The sequence below is a fragment of the Arabidopsis thaliana genome, chromosome 3, assembly GCF_000001735.4.
Source record: "Arabidopsis thaliana chromosome 3, partial sequence".
Classification (NCBI taxonomy): domain Eukaryota; kingdom Viridiplantae; phylum Streptophyta; class Magnoliopsida; order Brassicales; family Brassicaceae; genus Arabidopsis; species Arabidopsis thaliana.
In genome coordinates this window covers 10,217,320-10,238,513 of record NC_003074.8, presented here as the reverse complement: position 1 = coordinate 10,238,513, position 21,194 = coordinate 10,217,320, and the positions used below count along the sequence as shown (strand labels likewise).

General features: G+C 35.0%; 7 protein-coding genes and 1 long non-coding RNA gene across 18 annotated transcripts; 5 read left to right on the top strand and 3 right to left on the bottom strand.

Moving 5' to 3' along the window:
• Positions 1–1,490: 1,490 nt before the first annotated feature.
• AT3G05275 lies at positions 1,491–1,706 on the bottom strand. Its single transcript, NR_141164.1, has one exon. It is a non-coding gene; the product is annotated as an other RNA (long non-coding RNA).
• A 1,167-nt stretch (positions 1,707–2,873) lies between these two features.
• Positions 2,874–6,272, bottom strand: AT3G27640 (Transducin/WD40 repeat-like superfamily protein). 2 transcript variants are annotated; one of them, NM_113680.2, is made up of 17 exons: positions 6,161–6,272; positions 5,999–6,075; positions 5,793–5,905; positions 5,517–5,628; positions 5,371–5,435; positions 5,237–5,275; positions 5,054–5,150; positions 4,882–4,972; positions 4,730–4,793; positions 4,573–4,649; positions 4,380–4,461; positions 4,179–4,258; positions 3,992–4,076; positions 3,825–3,893; positions 3,665–3,732; positions 3,518–3,566; positions 2,893–3,439 (listed from the first exon to the last, which is right to left on the bottom strand). In NM_113680.2, the coding sequence occupies exons 1-17, from the start codon at positions 6,205–6,207 to the stop codon at positions 3,047–3,049; spliced, it is 1,608 nt and encodes a 535-aa protein (NP_566822.1). In that variant the 5' UTR covers positions 6,208–6,272; the 3' UTR covers positions 2,893–3,046. The 2 variants fall into 2 exon arrangements, with proteins under 2 accessions (NP_001326885.1, NP_566822.1); NM_001338902.1 differs by having other exon boundaries at positions 2,874–3,439; positions 5,999–6,266.
• Positions 6,273–6,946: 674 nt separating this feature from the next.
• On the top strand, positions 6,947–7,622 carry AT3G27630 (cyclin-dependent kinase inhibitor SMR3-like protein). Its single transcript, NM_113679.2, has one exon. The coding sequence runs from the start codon at positions 7,096–7,098 to the stop codon at positions 7,393–7,395; it is 300 nt and encodes a 99-aa protein (NP_189400.1). The 5' UTR covers positions 6,947–7,095; the 3' UTR covers positions 7,396–7,622.
• A 184-nt stretch (positions 7,623–7,806) lies between these two features.
• Positions 7,807–9,469, top strand: AOX1C (alternative oxidase 1C). Its single transcript, NM_113678.3, has 4 exons — positions 7,807–8,230; positions 8,326–8,454; positions 8,593–9,081; positions 9,166–9,469. The coding sequence occupies exons 1-4, from the start codon at positions 7,919–7,921 to the stop codon at positions 9,223–9,225; spliced, it is 990 nt and encodes a 329-aa protein (NP_189399.1). The 5' UTR covers positions 7,807–7,918; the 3' UTR covers positions 9,226–9,469.
• Positions 9,470–10,249: 780 nt separating this feature from the next.
• Positions 10,250–13,028, top strand: AT3G27610 (Nucleotidylyl transferase superfamily protein). Of its 9 annotated transcripts, NM_113677.6 has the most exons (12): positions 10,268–10,451; positions 10,528–10,626; positions 10,706–10,790; positions 10,964–11,033; positions 11,125–11,185; positions 11,254–11,307; positions 11,429–11,585; positions 11,688–11,784; positions 11,984–12,096; positions 12,216–12,322; positions 12,443–12,553; positions 12,660–13,028. In NM_113677.6, exons 1-12 carry the CDS (start codon positions 10,362–10,364, stop codon positions 12,783–12,785), a joined length of 1,170 nt encoding a protein of 389 aa, NP_189398.1. In that variant the 5' UTR covers positions 10,268–10,361; the 3' UTR covers positions 12,786–13,028. The 9 variants fall into 9 exon arrangements, with proteins under 9 accessions (NP_001325450.1, NP_001325453.1, NP_001319657.1 ...); NM_001338894.1 differs by having other exon boundaries at positions 10,263–10,451; positions 10,528–10,790; positions 12,660–12,989; NM_001338899.1 differs by having other exon boundaries at positions 10,274–10,451; positions 10,528–10,621; positions 10,706–11,033; positions 12,660–12,995.
• Positions 13,029–13,565: 537 nt separating this feature from the next.
• On the top strand, positions 13,566–14,771 carry AT3G27600 (SWAP (Suppressor-of-White-APricot)/surp RNA-binding domain-containing protein; the record flags this gene model as incomplete). Its single annotated transcript, NM_113676.1, has 4 exons — positions 13,566–13,941; positions 13,965–14,086; positions 14,150–14,278; positions 14,457–14,771. The coding sequence occupies 4 exons, from the start codon at positions 13,566–13,568 to the stop codon at positions 14,769–14,771; spliced, it is 942 nt and encodes a 313-aa protein (NP_189397.1).
• Positions 14,772–16,656: 1,885 nt separating this feature from the next.
• Positions 16,657–18,188, bottom strand: AT3G27590 (reverse transcriptase family protein). The gene is made up of 3 exons (NM_113675.2): positions 18,055–18,188; positions 17,254–17,400; positions 16,657–16,963 (listed from the first exon to the last, which is right to left on the bottom strand). Exons 1-3 carry the CDS (start codon positions 18,097–18,099, stop codon positions 16,799–16,801), a joined length of 357 nt encoding a protein of 118 aa, NP_189396.2. The 5' UTR covers positions 18,100–18,188; the 3' UTR covers positions 16,657–16,798.
• A 264-nt stretch (positions 18,189–18,452) lies between these two features.
• On the top strand, positions 18,453–21,097 carry ATPK7 (Protein kinase superfamily protein). Of its 2 annotated transcripts, NM_001035707.3 has the most exons (3): positions 18,453–18,777; positions 19,009–19,883; positions 19,961–21,084. In NM_001035707.3, the coding sequence occupies exons 2-3, from the start codon at positions 19,030–19,032 to the stop codon at positions 20,841–20,843; spliced, it is 1,737 nt and encodes a 578-aa protein (NP_001030784.1). In that variant the 5' UTR covers positions 18,453–18,777; positions 19,009–19,029; the 3' UTR covers positions 20,844–21,084. The 2 variants fall into 2 exon arrangements, with proteins under 2 accessions (NP_001030784.1, NP_189395.1); NM_113674.4 differs by having other exon boundaries at positions 18,453–19,883; positions 19,961–21,097.
• Positions 21,098–21,194: the final 97 nt, after the last annotated feature.

Genomic DNA, 21,194 nt, shown 5'->3' with positions numbered 1-21,194 from the left:
GAGATTACAAAAAGACAAATTGGCCTCAATTAATTGAGGACCTAAAATAGTGAACTTAAGAAAGAATAACTCTGACCGTGGCAAATTTTACTCCATTCAATTGCTTTTAGTAAATAACTAAATATACAACATATTTTCTATCTTATTTTTAATTTTGACAGCATAACGTATTTTCTATTAAATTTTAAAAAACTAATTTATAATTTTTGTCAACTAATTTATTAAAAAGAAAAAAATTAAACGAGCCATTAGTATATAATATTGTTTATATATGTGATATGATACGGTTCAGTAAGTATGTAAAATATAAAAGCGATAATTTGTCATGAAAAAATACTCTTTTATTATGTAACTTAAGAATATATGAGATAATTTAACAATGAAAGAAAATCAAATGATAGTAAACCAATACTTTCATGTATTTAAATTAAGGTACAGCCATATACCCTCAGGAGTCCGAACCATTTTATAAAGAAACTAATGATAAACCTTAATTAGTAAGCTATTAGTATTATTTATTTAAAACTAATGATAAACCTTAATTAGTAAGCTATTAGTATTATTTATTTACCTTTGACCTTTCCACGTTTTATTATTCCGTAAAAAAAAAATGTTTGTGAAGTCTTTGGACCACTTAAATATATTGTTTAAACTAAATTTCAGAAAGTTTTGGGATACAAACTTACAAGAACATCAGAACTATTGAGGATCTGAGCAAATCCGACATGTGTACTGTCATTTTGCTTGATTGAATTTAACTGTTAACGTCTTGATTTTACTGTTTACATTTCTGAAAAATAGTTATTAACTTTTACGTTCTTTTAATTAGTTGATGTGTTCATTCAAAAAATTTGACATACCCTGATGGTTGAGCCACATGCTTGAATCCAAAAAAAAAAAAAAGTTTCTATAGTGCATAACAAAGAAAAGAAAAAACTGTAATCAATTTCTATTTAAAATTATACCGTCATTTTCAACGAATATAGATACCATTCACAAAAAAGGTTGTTGTTTGTTGGATAACTCTTGTGGTTGTATTATAGATCTTATATTTCCTATAATTAAAATATTTAGCGACTTAGCATAGTATTGGTCAGCTACAACTTTAATCATCCAACGAAATTAAGACCTAAAAGATATACCAAACAAAGTAGTTGATATATAATTATATATCCTTTCTAATCCAAGTGCACTTACAAAATTAAAATGATATATATAAGTGATGATGATACCAAGGCATTATTGTTTCCATAAACATATATATGCTTCATATTCCATATAAGTGCAATATTTGGTAGCAAGTGCGTATATAGATTATACCAATGATTAGATAAGATAATCAATCATTGGCAAGCATTATTTTACGTATTTCTTGTAACGATACTTTACGTATTTCCTGATTAGATTTCAGTGTATACAGATATGCTTCATATAGTATGTGTACAAAGAAAGTATAAAAATAATAGAAAATTGAAAGAAAAAGTGAAGAAAATATGAAAAGAGAAGGACCAATTCAGATCGGAAAAGAAGAAGCACTTGAATACGCATGCATACAAATATCCCTATACGGCTATACATAAATATATAAGATCAGGCCTGGCGAATGAAAATGTATGTCTCTTATCGTGTATATAAAATAAGCTAATGTGGGTCGACCAAAAAAAGCCAAGACGTCCAAGAAACGAAGAAGCCAAGATAGTGTGTGTGCTAATTAATTATGTATCCATTTTAGAAGAATTCATGTATATGCATAATGCATCATGTATGTATCATGCATGCACCTAGAAGTCCTATAACTAGAAGTCGGTATACTTTAATTATCAATTGGACAATTGGGATAACAAAACCTGGTAAGTTCTCTATATACATATATAAACTTTATAAATAAATAAATAAATGGTTTAAATGTAAGTATAGCGTATACGAATAATGAAAATTAAAAGTGATGTTATACGTTAAATTTTTCGAACTAAAAATTTTCGATAATTATTTTGAAAGGAAATTTGACAATAGCTTAAATCCTAGAGAAAATTGCATGGTTGTTACAACAAAATTTATACAGGATATGATCGATTAACTAACGAATGAATCCTATTAATTGCGATTACTTTTGAGATTAATTTATACCTAGCTTGATCTCAAGTTTGTATCAACCCATAAAACCAAATGTACTTTTGTGATTTAGTTATCATAGGTTGGGGTTTTGTGGATTGGTTGTTGACGAAATGTATAATACAGAAAAATGTCGACGGAATGATTGCAAGTCAAGTGTGATATGTCCTCAACAATCATTACATAAGCACAATTATTTGATCAAAATTTATTTAGAAATAATGCACCTCTTCTCTTCTTTTGTTTTTGGCTACACACCTCCTTTCATTTCACCAAAAAAACACACACACCCTTTCTTACTTTATTTTTGTTAAACACCTATTTTCTTATTACATTATACATATACATCGAACCCAATATATACGATTAGTTTTAGTGATGTCCACTCTTATTGTCAAGTGTCAACTATATTTTATTTTATTTTGCTAATAATTCAACTAATTATTTCATGTTTTTTAAGATCATAGTATTTGCAACCAATGATAAAATTTAGAAGAGCAATTAAGAAAATAGCAATGGAACAAATAAATTATTTGTGTAAATTTTCTGACATGTTTGGATGACCTTTATACTTCATTGTTATGACCTATGTAATATTTTCCTTTAACATGTTTTGTATGTAAACGGTCTAATTTATTATATGGATGTTAGATTAAAGTATTTCGGATTTAGAATTTACCTTTTGTTAGAACGACATATCATAAATTACGTTCACATAAAGAATGACATGGTACATGAAACATCCCTGCTTCGTTACGGTTAAATGAAATATATCAAATTGGAAAGATTGGTATTAGTTTTGTCATATTGCCATTTGCTTTTAATAGTTTCTGATTTACTTCCTACAAAACTATCAGATATCAACCCGAATCTAATAAACCTTACAATTTCTATACAATAACCTTTGAACAAGAATTGGCAAAGAGATTAGTGTTTAGGGAGTGACGAGAAAATAATCTCTAATGGTTCGCCTTTTGACTGAGGAAGGAGGGTTTAGTACAGAGGATGGACTGTTGAATGTGGTTTCTGGTGTTCTCTCGCATATTATATCTTCTTCTGATGATAATGATGACAATGATGATGATGATGATGTTTTCTTCTTCTGAGACTCTGGAGTTCTAATGATAGGCATTGACTGATCATTATTATAATCATCATCTGATGATAATGATGAATGCTTTTGGGGACTCTCAGTTTCTCTGTTCATCTCAAGTCTTTCTTTGGCTTCAGTGTTTGACAATGCGGTTACTCTGCGTTTAACTCTGGACACAGACGCTGTTGCGTTTGCGTTTGTACATATGTTGTTCTCTATGTTCCATAGTCGTACCTAATTATGAAGAGCCATGGAATCAGTACAATTCATTAACCTTTTGCTTGTGTCAACATATATGAAATGTTTTGTTACCGTGAAATCATCTGAAGCTGTTGCAACTTTCCCAATCTCTGATGGAGACCTGAACAATAGATTTGGAAACAGTTTAGTTATGTATCATCGAATCGACATGTCTGCTAGTTGAATGCAGTGAAGAAAGAGTTGGTTAAGTAGAGTTACCAATCTACTGCAGTAACTTCAAAGTCATGGCCTTTCAAGATTATAGGATCTACTTGAGGTTTATTGACCTGAAAGTACAATGGTGCTTTGAGCATTTACATATAACTCTCGAATCTTTCGTTTATAAGAGAATTGTTAAACTAAGAAACAGAATCCAAACCTGCCATATGTAAGCGTTTCCATCGCTTGAACCGCTCAAAACATATTCACCATCAGGACTAATCATCGTCTGCAGAGCAAGATTTAGACAGTGAGTGAGCAGGTGAAAAATGTTGTAAAAGCAAATCAATGGTGTGATTGAAGTGAAGATTGTGAAGGAGGCATTACCCTTACGAAGAAAGAATCTATCCGGCAGCCAGAGAAAGATTGTACAGGTCCTTTGTCAAGCCGCAGCGTGTTGTATAGATAGATTCTGCAAAGAGAGAATATATTTGGTTAGAGCTGGACTGTTTGACGACTGACGAGGACTAACTCACTAAGAAAAGTTATAAAGTAAGAATCTTAAAAGTCTAACCTATTGTCCTTGCATGATGCTGTGAGATAGGTTCCACTTGAGTCCTGGGACAAGGAAACTATACCATGTGATCTCTTTTCCTGCACAAATTAAAAACCAGGATACAGGTCAATCTAGTTTCCATTCAAATCATTCAGTGCCTAATTCACAGTGAAACCATTCAGAAGAAACATGAGTCTAGGAATAAGATGCTTGGCTTACCTTAGTATTTGTTGGGTCTGATTGTGGAGAGGCTTGAGCAAAAGGAGCTTTCAGCTTTCTTATATCCCAAAATTTCAAGGCACTAAAAGAATGGCAGAAAAAAACATATAAAGAACGTTAACAACATTTCTATATGCTTTAAGGAGTTGGACTAGCTTCACATGAATCCAATAAATGTTATGCAAGTAAGTACCTATCAGGTGCTCCAGCAGTAGCAATTGTGATCTCGTCCTTGACATAAAGCACAGAGGTAATGCTTGACGAAGCAGCCTGAAAACATGAACCCATTAGCAGAGAAGATAGGACAAATAGATTAGAAGTGAAGAGTCAGGACTTAGCAGGAATCAAACCTTGCGACGTCTGATTCGTTTTGAAAGTGGAGATAGATGAGCTCCTTTAACCATGCCAGTAGAGCTGTGTGAATGTAAGTAAGACTATCAAGATGATATTAACGGGAATAAAAACCAAAAAAAATCATCACAACTAAGTTTAGAGGACTTACTTGATACAAAATTCCTCTTTATGAGAGCTACTTTTACATCTTAAATCCCACAACGCAAAACATCCATCTCTTGAACCAGATACAAGAAGATCTGTAAACAACAAGAGTCAGAACCATCTTGACCAGATACATAAATAAGTTAAACAAGATCAGATATATGCAAGACACGAACCAGAATTCGTTGGATGTGAACACATAGATTTTACAGTTCCTGTATGTCCAATAAGAACTCCAGTACACTTATTCTCCTCTACATCCCATACTTTAATCTGCATTCAAGCATATATAAATATCAGTATCACAAACTTCGTCCTCAAAAACTATTCAATCAAAAACATTGAGTCACACAACTTACAGTTTGATCACCAGAAGCAGTCAGAAGACAACTATCTCCCTGCAACAAAATTTGCAATAAGTAAACATCAAATGAGTTTCTTCTTAAATCCACAAAAAAATTCTTGTTTCATTCGCAGACATAATATAACACACCTTGATCCAAGAAATGTCAAAGATAGCATTATAATGAGCAATCCAGTCACGAAATCTAGCTTTCTCTACACATTTGAAACAAACACAAATCAGTAATCTCTTAAACTCCAGAGAAAATCAGGGTTCTAACAGGGACGAGACAATACCTGTATTCTCTTGGTGAGTTGCAGAAGAAGCAAACTTCTTACTGGAAGAATTAAACAAGCTCACATGGCCGTCTTCATCAGAGACGGCGAACAATTGCGAATTCCTGCTAGTCTGTACAAAATCGTTAAACCTAAATCACAAACGACCAAAAGTGGGGTATAGATTTCTGTAAATCTACTAGATTCCAGAAAAGAATCAAAAAAAAGATTTCATCGAGCGTTGAGATTGGATCTAGCTACATTGAGTAATCAACAGAACCAGAATTTGGACTATACCTTACAAAACGAAACAGCCAACGGCGGAGTCCAAATCCCGTCGTGTTCCACGGCTACGCCGGCGATTTCTCTGCAAATCAGCTCGGAGTCTGCGAAGAACGGTCTCTTCCGTACTGAAACCAAGGAAAAAAAAGTTCGATTAAGAATAATCCGAAGAAGCTGAAACTCAGATATACAGTAGAAGAAGGAATTTGTATGTAAATAACCTCGAAATCCGTTGAGTTCTCTGAGTCCGATGTTGACGAAGACGGATCTAGATCTGGAGGATTCCATCGGAGAGTCTCTGAAGCAATCGAGGTAAAGAGAGAAGCGGCGGAGAGATATGAGTTTATGGTTTGATATTTGCCGGTGGAGAAAAAGTTTATTACCTGAATCCGGCGGGATACTGGATTTTTTGGGCGGTGTGGTCTCTCATTTGACGCGGGAAAATTAATTTTTCCCCAAAATCGAAAATGTTTTTGTTTGACCTCTTATGCTGAGAGGAATAGAGAAAGACTCATTTAAGTTCATCTTCAAAGATACATTTTAAGTTATTGTAAGGCCCATATATGATGGCCCATTTGGTTTGGAGATCATGTATTAAATAAATGACTTTACATGTCATTTATTTCGAAAGTCAACAAAACGTTTACGATCTATTTGTCTTCCGGAAAATTCAAAATTAAATCGTTCCAAATTTAAAAATTCGTGATTTTTTTTTAACATTTTTCCCATTTATTTTTTAAGTTTATTATGTTAATTGAACTAATTTTTATCATTAAAACAAAATTTGATGTCATTTTTATAGAATTTATCAAAATAAACCTGATTATATCAAAATTTATGAAAAAAATACCAAAATTCTTCTAAAATCGATAACTAAAACGAACCGATAACTAAATCAAATCAAACCAAATACTTTTTCAGGTAATTTAATTTCGGTAGTATTTTTAAAACCGAACACTGATTAACCAAAAAAAAATAAAAAATTAGGAACCACTGTTATTAAAATAGTCTCAAAACCATGGCGCCAAATATTAAAAAGAAAGATTATTGACTACCCGTAGCTTTCCCGGGCTGAACATTATTATCATTTCCAATTGTACCCTTTCCTCTACTTGCACCTAATAATCTTCCTCTGAAAGCTTCATTCTCTTTTAATTCCTGGGGAAGCAACCAAATTGAAAAGGCAAAACTCTTTCCTTTAAGAAGAAGAAACTCTTTCACCTACTTTACACTTATCCCTTCTTCCTTCTTTGTTTTTCTTTTTCTTGTTTCCTCATCTTCAAAACATTGTACTAGTCTCAATCTCCAACTGTTTTAAATGGGAATTTCGAAAAAATCTCAAGTTAGCAGAGAATTAGACACCGATGGAAAAAAGTTTATCTTCGCCAAAACATCGATTCGGGCTTCACTAAAGCCGGTGAAGACGAAACTCATTAAGCCTGAGAGAGAATCAGAAGATGGAATTTGTATCACTCCCACGGCGAGAGGAGCAAAGACTCCGGAGTGTCCGGCGGCTCCAAGGAAACGCCCACCGGTGTTGAAATGTCAGAACAATATTCGTATAGAGTACTTTGTGCCTCCTTCAGATTTCGAGTTGGTGTTTATACAACGCCGTTAATGTAAAAAGATATAAAAAGAGTTTCTGAGTTTGGTTTTTATTTTGTGTGTGTTCTCAAGTCATAATCATTTTTTACATACTCTTATGGTTGATTTGCTTCCCAAGTTATCTCCAAGGTAACATAACGACCAACAGTTTCACTCGGACAAATGATCTTCACGACTTCCCGATCCGATAGGATCCTTGGAAGCTAACAAAACCCACAAACTAAACAAATTATCACCAAGAACAATGTTTCTGTCTAAAAAAAACAAACCCTTTCACTGTGTATCTCTCGAGTAAAGTTTTCTTCTCAATAGTGGAAAGACCCAATGGGCCTTATGCGCATGGGCTATATTGAAGGCCTAATGAGCTAGTTGGACACATATCTTCAGTTAATGTTTTGACATCGTCCACACTGTTCTTGTTAAAGAACTATTTTGTCTTCTTCTTCTCCTCTTTAATCCCCTGATTCCCCAAACTTTAGGGTTTTACGTTTTCCTTATCAACAAAAACCAAAACAAATCTCCCTTGAATCCGAAAAATGATCACTACATTACTCCGTCGCTCTCTCCTTGACGCATCAAAGCAAGCGACATCCATTAATGGAATTCTATTTCACCAACTTGCTCCAGCGAAATATTTTAGGGTTCCGGCAGTGGGAGGTCTGAGAGATTTCAGCAAGATGACATTTGAAAAGAAGAAAACATCGGAAGAAGAGGAAGGATCCGGTGACGGCGTCAAGGTTAATGATCAAGGTAACAAAGGGGAACAATTAATAGTTAGTTATTGGGGCGTGAAGCCAATGAAAATCACCAAAGAAGATGGAACTGAATGGAAATGGAGTTGCTTTCGGGTACATAGCATATTTTTACTACATGTTTTGGTGTCTTGTTACTTACTCTTGGTCGATTTATAAGTATTTTTTGTGTTTTTGTCGAATAATGGTAGCCATGGGAGACTTATAAAGCTGATCTAACGATAGATTTGAAGAAGCATCATGTTCCTTCAACTTTACCGGACAAAATAGCTTATTGGATGGTTAAATCTCTTCGATGGCCTACCGATCTTTTCTTCCAGGTACACTCTTAGGTTTCTATTGTTCCAACCGCTAACTAAGTCTTTAACTAGTGAAAACTGTTTTAGAAGATTTGGTAGCTAGCTATCATTTTTAGAAGATTTTAGTATGGACTAATTCTTGGCAATGACTTAACGCAGAGGAGGTATGGTTGCCGAGCGATTATGCTAGAGACGGTTGCAGCGGTTCCAGGAATGGTTGGAGGGATGCTTATGCACTTCAAATCTCTCAGGCGTTTCGAACAAAGTGGGGGTTGGATCAAAGCCCTTCTCGAAGAAGCAGAGAATGAGAGAATGCACTTAATGACATTCATGGAAGTAGCGAAACCCAAATGGTACGAACGAGCTCTTGTGATCTCTGTTCAAGGGGTTTTCTTCAACGCTTATTTAATCGGATACATAATCTCTCCCAAGTTTGCTCATCGTATGGTTGGATACCTTGAGGAAGAAGCAATACATTCTTACACTGAGTTTCTCAAAGAACTCGATAACGGTAACATCGAAAATGTTCCTGCACCGGCTATCGCTGTTGATTACTGGAGGCTTGAAGCTGATGCAACGCTTCGTGATGTTGTCATGGTGGTTCGTGCTGATGAGGCGCATCACCGTGACGTTAACCACTATGCATCCGTAAGTGTATACTCTAAATGAATGGAAATTATATAAGTTAAAGATCGATGCTTAATTCTTATAATATGTTTGTATAAATTGCAGGATATTCACTACCAAGGTCATGAGCTGAAAGAAGCTCCAGCTCCTATAGGATATCACTGAATCAGAAGAGCTTCTAGTTTTGTTTTGTCGCTCTTAAGCTAACACGGTCCAGATTTCTTTTGTTGAAGTACTCATGACTCCTTTTTAATTGGATGGTACGGTGGAGATGAGCCACCACCACATTATTTAGTTTCCTTTCTACTTTTGTTTTGGAAAATCTTAGTTTCTCTACATTACGTAACCAAAATCCCACTATATAGTTCACGTTTGCTCAATGGTTTTTCATTCGAAGCTCTCCTCCGTGAAAGTGGCTCTGTTTTGCTCTGTTTTAAGGTTCAAATTACTCTGTTTTTTCAGTTCCTAAACATGTTTTAAATTAGCTAAACTGTCTCAAACTCTTGTTATTATTTTTCTTTTTTGTTGATTAATTAATTTAACATTCAAAAAAAAAAATCCCACTACAGTATATATGAAATATAAAAGTAGTAAGTTAAAAGAAAATTCCAATACAGTAACTTCAACATGTAACATAATCTGTGTAAATTTTTAAGTATTATTTATTTTGCTAAATGTTTTTTTGTCATCATTGTTTTGCTAAGTGTTTATTATTAACTTTTTATGGACCAGGTTTCTATTTTTAAAGTATCATATATTCTTACCAATAGGGTTTTGTCATCCTCTCATTGGTTCACCCAGATTTGTTTTTTAATTTTTTAATTTTTTTGACAGCAATTTGTTTTTTAAATTTAAATTGTAGAGTTTGTAAATATATTATATTATACTAAATTTAATCATTATTAAAAATTTAACTCTTATTTTAGTCATTTATTAGCTTTTTCAACTCAACATTTAATTATTATTATATATATATATATTTTTTCTGTTTCTTATTAATTGATTTTTTTTTTTATAAATATTTATGTATTATTTATTAGTCATTATTGATGAATTTTAAAGTTTAAAACAAATAATTGAATATTATTGGTTTAGAATTATAAAAAATATAACTCATAAAAGTTACTACATTTATAATATATTTTTTTAATCTCTGTGTTTATAATATAGTTGGCAATTAGATTTATGGTCAACATCAAACTCTCGAATCAAAGTCAGCTTCTTCGAGAATGAAATTGGAATTTTAAAGTCCAACTTTTAAAATTTATCTTTCTGCTTTCACAGAGACGACGAGAGAAACAATGGCGGAGTCTGCGATCCGAACCATCGTCGAATCAATTCACTCATCGCCGACGCAAGCCGTCGTGTATCTCTCCGGCGGTGCCTCTCAGGTTTCTCTCTTATATCTCTCTATATTTACCAAATTCATGTAATTTTACTTCGAGTAATCCAAAACTTCAAATTCAGTCTTTAGGTTGGTTAATGTCAGTTCCTGGAGCTTCGAACACACTTCTCGAAGCCGTGGTTCCGTATTCCATGATCTCTATGGTTCAATTACTCGGCAGGGTTTATTCTCAAAACCTCCAATCTAATGATCAAATCGTTTCTCTTTCCCGACTATAACCAGATTTTATCATCCTCTTAGGTTCCGAACCAACACTGTAGCCAATCAATGGCGAATGAAATGGCTTTGTTAGCTTATAATCGTGCTCTTAAGCTTTCTAAGCCAGGTTTTTTAACTTTACCATTTCCTTCTTTAACATTGTTGTGTTGCTTAGTAACGTTTTGTTAGTTGATTTCAATGGTGAGAGTGGTGGTTTTAACTTTCATATCATGCTTTACTCGGGTATGTACGGGATTAGACATAGAGATCTTGGTTATAACTTGCTAATTTGGTGGAAAGGATGTGCGGTTCTTGGTGTTGGTTTTACTGGAACGTTAGCAACTTCTCGTCCAAAGCGTGGGGATCATAGGTTATATGTCATGTTCTGAAGAAATACAATCATAGCAAGGGATTTAGATTTTATATTATACTCATATAACTCTGTTTGTTATGATGAGTAGGTTCTTTTTGTCGATAAGAGCTTCCAACCGGATATGGGAAACTTCAGTTACTCTAACAAAGGTGATTGCAACAATCTTTCTCATGTCTTGCTTTACTCTTTATTGTTATCTTATTGTGGAAAATTTTAGGGAAAACGAAGCCGAGAGGAAGAAGATAAAGTGGCAAGCTCTGTACTGATTCAGGTGTGTTATAGAAAGATAGTTACAACCTTGTACCTGCCTAAGGGATAACATTTTCAAAAAGCATTTTACTTTGAGATACTCATGAGTTCTTAAAACCTTTTTCTGGTCATTATTACTTTAGGCTATGGCTAAGGCATGCCAAGTTTCTGAGACACTTGACTCTGGCTTGACTGATTCTGAGGTGCTTAATGAGTCTGTAATCCAGTTTAGTGAAGAAGAAGAACTAGAACAGCTTATAGATGGACAAATATGCTCTAAGATCTATCCATTTTCTAAAGGTAAGATTTTGGTTATTTGACTCAATAAAACTTACTTTGAAGGTTTTTTCAACTGTTTCTTGCATTGGCCATTAATGATGTAGTTTTATACCTTTATAGCAGAATCATACGGGTCGGATAAAGATAGAAAGATTATACTGCCTGGTTCTTTTAACCCATTACATGACGGTGATCTCAAGCTGTTGGAAGCTGCTATGAGGTAAGCTAGTCTGTCTTCATTATTTAATCATTATTTTCTTTGACTCATTGTTGATTCTCTGTTTCTTAGTTAATCTGATATGCTATATTATGCAAGGTAATTAGTAATTTGATCATTTATTTAGTTGTGCGATATGAATCTATTTCCTTGATCGGATAACAAAATGTAAACAATCTCACAAGCATATATGTTGATGCAGTGTTTCTGAGGAAGGAGGGTATCCATGTTTTGAAATATCTGCACTGAATGCAGACAAACCATCGCTTACAGTTACAGAGATTAAAGATCGTGTCAAACAATTTGAAGTACTTGGTACGGCGAAATCTTCATTTCTCACTCACTAGTTATTCATGTTTTCAATCTTGTGCACCACTTTTTCTTACATCTCATCATGCCATCGTTTTGATATTGGTTTGGTATCCGGTTTGCAGAAAAGACGGTAATAGTTTCAAATCAGCCTTTCTTCTACAAGAAAGCTGAACTCTTCCCAGGAAGCAGTTTTGTAATTGGTGCTGATACTGCAGCAAGGATTGTTAATGTATGTACCTTTAGCCTGGTCCTCTTTTTGCTTCTCTCTTTAAACCCTACAAATAGAGCTAAACTGTTGCGATCATCGATGTTTAAAGAAGAAATAATAAGAAATTTTAACTTCTTGCAGCCAAAGTACTATGAAGGAAGCCACAAAAGGATGTTGGAGGTACTAGGTGATTGCAAACGAACAGGTTGCAAGTTCCTTGTTGGTGGCCGTAATGTAGATAGTGTATTCAAGGTTTGATCTCAACACTAGAATCTCAAGCAACACATTTGTACTATCATGCAAGCATTGTCTATGAGATTTTATGCCTTATGCCTTACTTATCCTTGCTCCTCTGCAGGTTCTTGACGATCATGAGATTCCAAAGGAAATAAGTACAATGTTTACCTCAATTTCAGCAGATACATTCCGTATGGATATATCCTCTACAGAGCTAAGAAAGAACCAAGGAGGTGTTATTTCATAATGCAGAAGCTTGGAAAAAGAATATTGGCTTTTGTTCTTGAAAAAAATAAAATAATAAGAAGCAAAGTTGTAGATGATGTTTTCATCAACTGTTATTAATATGGACTGAAAATAGAGGCCCAATTAATAAAGGCCCGTTGGAAAACCTAAGACACGTGTCGTTAAAGGTTCAACTTTATATATATATATATATATATTGTATAGATTTTAGGGTTTATATTGATTTAATCTTCTTCGTTTCTCGTCGGTTGTTTCGATTTCTCCAAATCGTTCGTTCTCCTCTTTTTAGGTTGGTTATCGCGGGACTGTTTCTTGCCGGCTAAGGTGTCGGTGTTTCTTATCTCTCTCCAAAAGCCTAAGTGGATTACTTGTGGCAATTTTTTATTTAAGTCAAAAACTGAAATTCCAAGGGTCTGATTTAAAGGTTTTTTGTTTGTTTGTAGAAAAAAAAATGTCCACTTCGACACAGATGGATTTGCAAATCATCTCAGATAAAGCAGAGTCTGAACGAATTGTTAAGAACGTAGCACGTTGCGTTGCGAGAAAAGGGTTGACGTTTGAGAAGAGGATAATGACCAACGTCAAAGATCCAAGAATCAACTTTCTGAGGAACCCTGAAGATCCCTTTCACGGATATTACAAGCAGAAGCTTAGTGAATACCATTCTCATATTCAACAAAATGGAACTATCGTTGAAGATTTTGGTCACATTCCAACAAGGAATGTTAGTACATAAGTCACTGAGCCACCTCCAGGTATCATCAGAAATAATATCGAGATGATGGCGAGTTACATTTCCACTGGAGGGTTGGTGGTTGAGAAGGTGATGAGGTATCTTGTTGTAGGTGACGCAAGATACAACTTTATGGGTATTTCAGACCCCTTTCACCCGTTTTACCAGCAAAGGCTTACCCAGTACCGTTCTCTGAATCAACAAGACGAAGCTAATCTTGATTATGATGCTACTCTTGCTGCTTACATGCGAAAGGCTACTGAATTCCGTTCTCGGATTCAACAAGAGGGACCTAATCTTGATGATGATGATGCTGATGCTGGTCAACGCATTGTTCTGCCACATCTTCTGGACTATAGACTTCCAAAAGGGATGAGTGTCAAGAATTTAGAACTATCAAGCTCACAACACAGTTTGGGGCTTGGTATGGGAATGATTTTTGGCTAGGGTTCAAGGAAAGAGATGGATTTGAGTTTACGAATCCAACTGATAGTAAGTTCCCACGATTCACTCTATTTGTTCTTGAGTATTCAGAAGTATTTAAGGCACCTAAAGATCTGAAAGAAAAGGTGAGCAAGAGTGATGCTTATATGTCAGCCATTCATGATGGTTTTTTCTGTCTCGTTCATCAGTGGGATTCTCTCCATGATGTTAAATGGAGGGATGGTGGGGTGATGTCTATGGTTAATTGGCATGCTTCTTTTGAGAAAGAGTTTTTTGCTAACAATGAAGAGCTTCCACCACCTGAAATTACTGAAACTGTATCTTGAATGTCTCTTGCGGAACCAGAGCCAAAGAGACAGAAGTGCCTTGTTCCATAGGAACAGTTTCTTGCTCAACACCCGGTAATGTTTTCTTCAGGCTCTTACATTATGTCTTTGTTTTTTTTCTTCGTCTAAAGCTGTATCTGATAATCAGGACGTTATACATTTGTTTCAGGGTTGGTGTATAATCATGATCTCTGTTGTGGATGTTGATGGTCGTGAGCTAAACATTATTGAGAAAACAGTGCAGTCGTTATCTGAAAACGTGGCGAGTTTCAAGGAGAAAATAGCCGCGGATAAACCGAAGAATCCCACCAGAGAAGCAGGTGATATTCGGAAAATCCGGGTTGTTAAAGGACAACAACAAGTCACTAGCATATTAAAATGTAGGAGCAGGAGAAATCCTCACTTTGTCATTCTGTACGTGTGGGAGATAGACAGATTTGGACAAGCCTTGTTTATGCACGGAAATGTTTTTCGACGCACTTGACGAGATAATGCTAGCTCAGTCTACTTGTTTTGATTGATGTTTGAATATTTTTTCTTACATGTGGTATCAGAGCATGGTTAATTAACCATGATAACAGATGTTCATAACCATGCTGTGATACCACATGTAAGTTAATTTTACATGAACCCTAAGATCTTTAAACATCTAGGTTAATCACATAATAAAATCATTAGGAGGTTTATCGGATTACCTCTCTTTATTGTCGTAGAGATGTCTTCATTAATAGGTTTCATGAAGTCTTGATCTTTAGTTTAGGATTAGGTTTCTCTCACCTTGCCAATAAACTTAGCTTTAACGTGTTGCGTTTTTTATGATATCTTTATGATGGTCTAAAGGTATATATTTATAGGTAGAGAGATGACTTGTTCCTCATTAGGGTTTCCTTAAGATTAGATCTCATCCGTCCATCAAAGTAGATATTGATTAGGAAAAACTTCTTTATTACCAATTCAATTGGTTACCAAATATATTAAATAATAACATTATTTCAATAGAAAATAGATAATTACAAGATCATATAATAGGAGAGAAATATTAAATAATATTTCTTACATATGGTTCTTATAAATAAAAAAACCGTTTTAGTTATGTCTATATTGGGGCCAACTTTAACAATTTATCTAATAGACTCATAATTCTGTATGGTTTCGAATTCGATGTTATAAATTCGGTTGATGTGTCCGCACCTAGTTTGTATAATCTATTTGACTCATATTATTATTATTTTTTTTGGTAAAAGGTGAAGTATTTATACCATTTTTGAAGTTTCAACAGAAATTACAAAGAATACAAGTAGCAGAGAATAACCAAGATCTACAGAATAAACAGACGATAACAAATCATCAAAAGAGGAGAGCATAAGTCCAAAACAAAGACGAAAGAAGAAACACCGATTCTGAGTTGCCAAACTCAGAAATTTGCGTGATTTCCACAACTTCAAAGAGTTAGAGTCCCATCAACTCTATTAGAAGTCAGTCCACAAAACCTCTAGATAAAACGCCTACAACTTCTCTGCAAACTAACGTAAACGCGATGACAACAGCAGACTAAAACACAAACCCGACGGTTACAGGAGCATCTACGGACAACCAGAGAAACTACTTCCAATTGCCATTCCTGTACAAACGACAAGAACCATCTCCCACGGATTAGTGATGCCACATAGACCAAAGCGCCACCCCTATTCTTCTCAAGAAGACTCTACTCGCCTCAAATTTTTGTTTGGTGAAGATTTGATAGATTCGGCTGATATGTCCGAGCCTACTTTGCATCATCTCTTCTAAATTTGTTCACCATTACCTTACCTGATTCTTTGCATTCCATTATCAGTCTATATCATGACGTGACGTAGAGTTCGGGCCGGGTCACTGTTAACTTTAAAATTAGAAACTCTTTTATTTAAATATTTCGAATAAAAAAATAAGTGTTTTAAATTTAAATGATCGAACTTCAACCCAACTTCCACCAGAGTGATTACGGCCATTCGTCACATCAATCTTTTAATGACCTATTGGCCTCACTATTTTATCTAATAATTACACTTTATCCAATATTAATTATTGAGTATATTATGTGGCTTTGATAATTGGCCGAGTTGGATAAAATAGTGAGGTTTATACTAATATTGTTGTTAAGTTACTATTCAGATTCAAACTCGTAAAATTTTATGTAATTGACAAAAGGGTAAGTTGGTTTGATATAACTACGCCATTATTCTTTCCCAAGAGACAAGAAGTTTGCAAGGGCAAGATAATAAAAAGGTGTTATGGGTATGGTTGCATTGACAATTTAGGTTTAGTATGGATATAAGTTTGGTTGATTCGAAATTTGTTCGGTTAGTTTTTTTTTTTTTTTTTTTAATTTTAAATTTCCTTTAAAAGAGAACATACAATGCCAAAAGGCTAAAAAGGCACACAGGCCTGAACAGAACAAGGCAAAAGCCCAACACAGGCACGCAGGCCCCAAAAGAAAGAGGAAGAGAGGAAGGAAAAAAGGAGATAGAGACCTTACCCGAACAACCTAAACCAGGTTGAGAGAACCGACGATCCCGGTCTGGCTAACCGTTGGGCACGAGCCAACGGATCAAGGCGCGCCTTCAAGATAACCTTAATCTCCTTGACAATAGTTAAGGAAGTTTTCTGAGAGGAGGAATGAATTCTTTGGTTCCGCTCCTTCCACACAAGATAGACTGAGGCTTGAAAGGCTAATTTGATGATCAACGCCGTATTAGGTTTTAGTTTGTTTGGTTTTACTTTGGTTTGTGTTGGAGTTGATTCCCAAAGATTTTAAACATTCAAAAGTAATTTTCTGTGCTCTTATATACCAAACAATTTTCCAAATAAACTTCATCGTTTGGTTTAGTAAAAAGTTTATTAATCAAACATCAACATGCAACGATTGTGACATGGTTTGGGTTAGACTAGTTCGGTTTAGTTTGACTTGGTTCAGTTAAAATACTCACCTGTACCCGAGACGAGGATATTAGAAGCGCAAAATAATAAAATACGCCGGAGGACGACGACAGCCGTCGTCCACGTGCTGTTGCCGGTAGTCCACGTGCGTCCATGTGAGGCATTGAGGCGCCTCGGTCGTAACTTCCGCCTACTTCCTACATTATGTTAACTCAATTTTTAAGTGTAATTAATTACTAATCACTATTCAGTTTTTGTTTTGTTAACATGATTTCTCGTTTTTTTTTTTTGTTGAATAATTTTTAGATTCATCCTCGTAAAATGGTTTAACTAATGGAGTCATTTTAAACAGTAAAATTAATTATTTCTAGAAATAAAGAAGAACATGCATAGTTATTTAAGTTTTAATAAATTTATTATCAGTGGTTCAATGTACCAGCCATCTCGAATTCTTAGGAGGACATGTCTCCTGATAGAAAAATATTTTAATTAAAATCTACCAACAAGATTGCATTGGTGCAATTAATATCTAATGATTATGATTCCATGTTGTATAATCTCATTGCATAGATATTGATTCGAAATAGAATTTTCAAATCACGAAAATATGAAAATGGATAACCTTGTCAGTTGTTTCATGAGTCATGACCCTCTCATCTATGTTTCGTTTAACTTAATTTAAGAACACAATTTTTTTCTCATGCACAAATAATTAGTTTAAGAGTTTAATGCGTAGGGTAATCCAACACCAAGAGTGAATTTTCTCTTCTTAGCTTAAACAAATTATACATCATAAAAAATAGCTAATCTCAGTTTTATAAAAATTTCAAACTAATTTTTTATTATTGTACTTTAAAATCCTTAACAATTTTCAAAACCGTAAAATGAAACCACATTCAACTAAAAATTGGATTATTTACACAAACATAGAACATTTAGTAAAACTCTGAATGATAACATACAGTTTAACTGCACATAAAGTGCGATGCAGTTCTAATAATAACAAAAAATATATATAGATTTTTTGTTACTATTACAACCGTACCGCATGATGCGGTTCTGTCTCTATTCGTAGCCTAGAGATCAGTCGATTTCATATTTTAAAATTTGGATTTCAGATTCGTCGAATATGACCAAAATGAACGTGACCCTACAATCATTTTTTACGGACCTACTACTAAATCTATACTAATACTCAAACTTTATAGCCTAGACATAACAAAAACATAACACGAAGATTCATACACAACGAGTGTATAATATAATCTTACTAATTAGTGCTTAGATGCGGCTCCCTACTTAATTACAGTAATTAAATTTGCTTTTGAGGGAACATCGCAAGATCGAGAGTTTAAAAAGTTGCTTAAAAAAACTTTCCCATTAAACGACGAAACATCGAACTTTCTCTTTATCTTCTTCATTCACCTGAAGAAAGCAAATTTAAAGAATACGAAAGAAAGAAACATCTTCTTCTTCTTCTTCTTCTCTCTCGGACACTAATCGGATCGGATCTAACAAAACTCGTCAAAGAGAAAGAAAATATTTTCATAAACCACTGATTTGTCTATGATCAGGTTATAGTTTCTTTCCTTCTTCTTCCTCTATGTTTCTGCAACTTTTACCGGAACTTCAAAATTTTGCGGGAAAAAAAAATCGAAACTTTTTCTTTCTCTCTACGTTGTCTCGGCGGTTACTTGAAATTGATTCGTTGATTGAGTTTAAGTAACCCTAATCATTGCTGGGTTTCACTTTTTTCGATTTCTTTATTCGGGTTTGAAGTTAACTTTTAAAAACCTTTCTTTCAGGAATTTTGTCGAACACCTTCAATGGATTCTTCTTCATCAGTCGTTTACGTTGGTTCATCATCCAAATCCAGAAACTTTCAATCTAAATCCAAAGGTTCGATTACATCTTTCTCAATCGATTCAAGAGGCACCAAGAAATCAATGAAGACGTTATTAATCCCAGAACCAGAACCAACTTCCCCTGAAGTTATAGAAAGTTCTGTGTCCTCTGTTTCAGCTGAATCCGAGACACCAATTTCGATTATACGTAAGAAGAAACAATCAGAGCCAAGGTTTTACTCTAGCCCAACCAACACGTTTTACACAGAAGCAAAACAAAGCTTTACCAACACAGAATTCAGTGAATGTGCAAGCATAAGCACTATTGGTATAGGTGGTATTGATTTGGAGAAGAATGGTGTAATGATATACAGAGGAAGTATAGGGAGTGATGTTAGTGATGAGAGTAGCTCAAGTGGTCTGAGTAATGCAGCTTACAAGCCACATAGAGATAATAACGATAAGCGTTGGGTTGCGATTCAGGAGGTTCGTTCTCGGGTTGGTTCGTCGCTTGAGGCTAAAGATTTCAAGCTGATTAAGAAGTTAGGAGGAGGTGATATTGGTAATGTTTACTTAGCTGAGTTGATTGGAACTGGAGTGAGTTTTGCTGTGAAAGTTATGGAGAAAGCTGCTATTGCAGCGAGGAAGAAGCTTGTTAGAGCTCAGACTGAGAAAGAGATACTTCAATCGTTAGATCATCCTTTCTTGCCTACGCTTTACTCACATTTCGAAACAGAGATGAATTCTTGTTTGGTTATGGAGTTTTGTCCTGGTGGTGATTTACATTCTCTTAGACAAAAACAGCGTGGAAAGTACTTCCCTGAGCAAGCTGCTAGGTAAAAATTCGAGACTTTACGGTTAATGTTTTCGTTATTAGCTGAAAGTTTTGATCTTTTTGCTGTCTTGTTTGTAGATTTTATGTTGCTGAAGTTCTTCTTGCTATGGAGTATCTACATATGCTTGGGATCATATACAGAGACCTTAAGCCTGAGAATGTTTTAGTTCGTGAAGATGGACATATAATGCTATCTGATTTCGACCTCTCTTTGAGATGTGCAGTCTCTCCAACGTTGGTTCGGTTCGCAGCAATCACGCTTGAGTCCAAAAGCTCAAGCTACTGTATCCAACCAACATGTGTAGACCAATCGAGCTGCATTGTTCAGCCTGACTGCATCCAGCCAGTGTGTTTCACTCCTCGGTTCTTGTCTAAAGGAAAGCACAGGAAGAAGTCGAACGATATGAGCCGCCAAATCAGACCGCTTCCTGAGCTGATAGCTGAACCGACTAGCGCAAGGTCAATGTCGTTTGTTGGTACACACGAGTACCTAGCACCAGAGATTATCAAAGGAGAAGGTCATGGAAGCGCGGTTGACTGGTGGACATTCGGGATATTCCTCTATGAGCTTCTATTTGGGATAACACCGTTTAGAGGAGGCGATAACAGAGCGACACTCTTTAACGTAGTTGGACAGCCATTGCGGTTTCCCGAGCATCCAAATGTGAGCTTTGCAGCTAGAGATTTGATCAGAGGATTGCTAGTGAAAGAGCCTCAGCATCGGTTGGCTTATAGAAGAGGAGCTACTGAGATTAAGCAGCATCCGTTTTTCCAAAGTGTGAATTGGGCTTTGATCAGATGCACCAGTCCACCACAGATTCCTCAACCGGTTAAACCAATGGATCAAGCTCACAGTGTTCGTCATGGTTTTAGTCAAGGACATGGACATGTTGGTTATGATAAGCCTCCTACTGTGGATGTGAAGCCTTCTGGTAATTATTTGGAAATTGATTTCTTCTGATTTGTGATTTCTTTCACTATCAGTTTTGGTTGGTTCAATCTGATACCGGCGTATTATGTTTGCTTTTGAGGTTTGTGTCTAGATTTTTGTGTTACTGATGTGTTTGGTCTTACCAAATATTTGACTGTTGTGTTCTTCACATTGTGGTGAGGTTGTATCTAGTTTTTCCAATACAAGTGTCTTTTAATTTGCAACTAAGGAAATGTAAATTTTAATCATCAATAGATGTGTTCTTTTAATCATTAAACAGATTAGTGTTACTGAAAATTGAAAAAGAATCTAAAAAAATGGTAAAATTAGAGTAAAAACACAAAATATGATTATTCTCTTAGTTTTTGTTATTCGAAAGAA

What these genes read in the sequence shown, in the direction of transcription:
- AT3G27630 (NM_113679.2), top strand. Translation starts at nt 7,096, where the DNA reads ATGGGAATTTCGAAAAAATCTCAAGTTAGCAGAGAATTAGACACCGAT.
- AT3G27610 (NM_113677.6), top strand. Translation starts at nt 10,362, where the DNA reads ATGGCGGAGTCTGCGATCCGAACCATCGTCGAATCAATTCACTCATCG. An exon ending in CTGTTGGAAGCTGCTATGAG is followed by an intron (nt 11,785 to 11,983) that starts GTAAGCTAGTCT and finishes ATGTTGATGCAG; the next exon opens with TGTTTCTGAGGAAGGAGGGT. An exon ending in CAAACAATTTGAAGTACTTG is followed by an intron (nt 12,097 to 12,215) that starts GTACGGCGAAAT and finishes TCCGGTTTGCAG; the next exon opens with AAAAGACGGTAATAGTTTCA.
- AOX1C (NM_113678.3), top strand. Translation starts at nt 7,919, where the DNA reads ATGATCACTACATTACTCCGTCGCTCTCTCCTTGACGCATCAAAGCAA. An exon ending in GGAAATGGAGTTGCTTTCGG is followed by an intron (nt 8,231 to 8,325) that starts GTACATAGCATA and finishes GAATAATGGTAG; the next exon opens with CCATGGGAGACTTATAAAGC. An exon ending in ACGTTAACCACTATGCATCC is followed by an intron (nt 9,082 to 9,165) that starts GTAAGTGTATAC and finishes TATAAATTGCAG; the next exon opens with GATATTCACTACCAAGGTCA.
- ATPK7 (NM_113674.4), top strand. Translation starts at nt 19,030, where the DNA reads ATGGATTCTTCTTCATCAGTCGTTTACGTTGGTTCATCATCCAAATCC. An exon ending in TTCCCTGAGCAAGCTGCTAG is followed by an intron (nt 19,884 to 19,960) that starts GTAAAAATTCGA and finishes TCTTGTTTGTAG; the next exon opens with ATTTTATGTTGCTGAAGTTC.
- AT3G27590 (NM_113675.2), bottom strand. Translation starts at nt 18,099, where the DNA reads ATGTGGTTTCATTTTACGGTTTTGAAAATTGTTAAGGATTTTAAA. An exon ending in AAATTGTTAAGGATTTTAAA is followed by an intron (nt 17,401 to 18,054) that starts GTACAATAATAA and finishes AACATAATGTAG; the next exon opens with GAAGTAGGCGGAAGTTACGA. An exon ending in TATCCTCGTCTCGGGTACAG is followed by an intron (nt 16,964 to 17,253) that starts GTGAGTATTTTA and finishes CTTGTGTGGAAG; the next exon opens with GAGCGGAACCAAAGAATTCA.
- AT3G27640 (NM_113680.2), bottom strand. Translation starts at nt 6,207, where the DNA reads ATGAGAGACCACACCGCCCAAAAAATCCAGTATCCCGCCGGATTCAG. An exon ending in TTGACATTTCTTGGATCAAG is followed by an intron (nt 5,276 to 5,370) that starts GTGTGTTATATT and finishes ATTTTGTTGCAG; the next exon opens with GGAGATAGTTGTCTTCTGAC. An exon ending in GAAGTTACTGCAGTAGATTG is followed by an intron (nt 3,567 to 3,664) that starts GTAACTCTACTT and finishes TCTATTGTTCAG; the next exon opens with GTCTCCATCAGAGATTGGGA.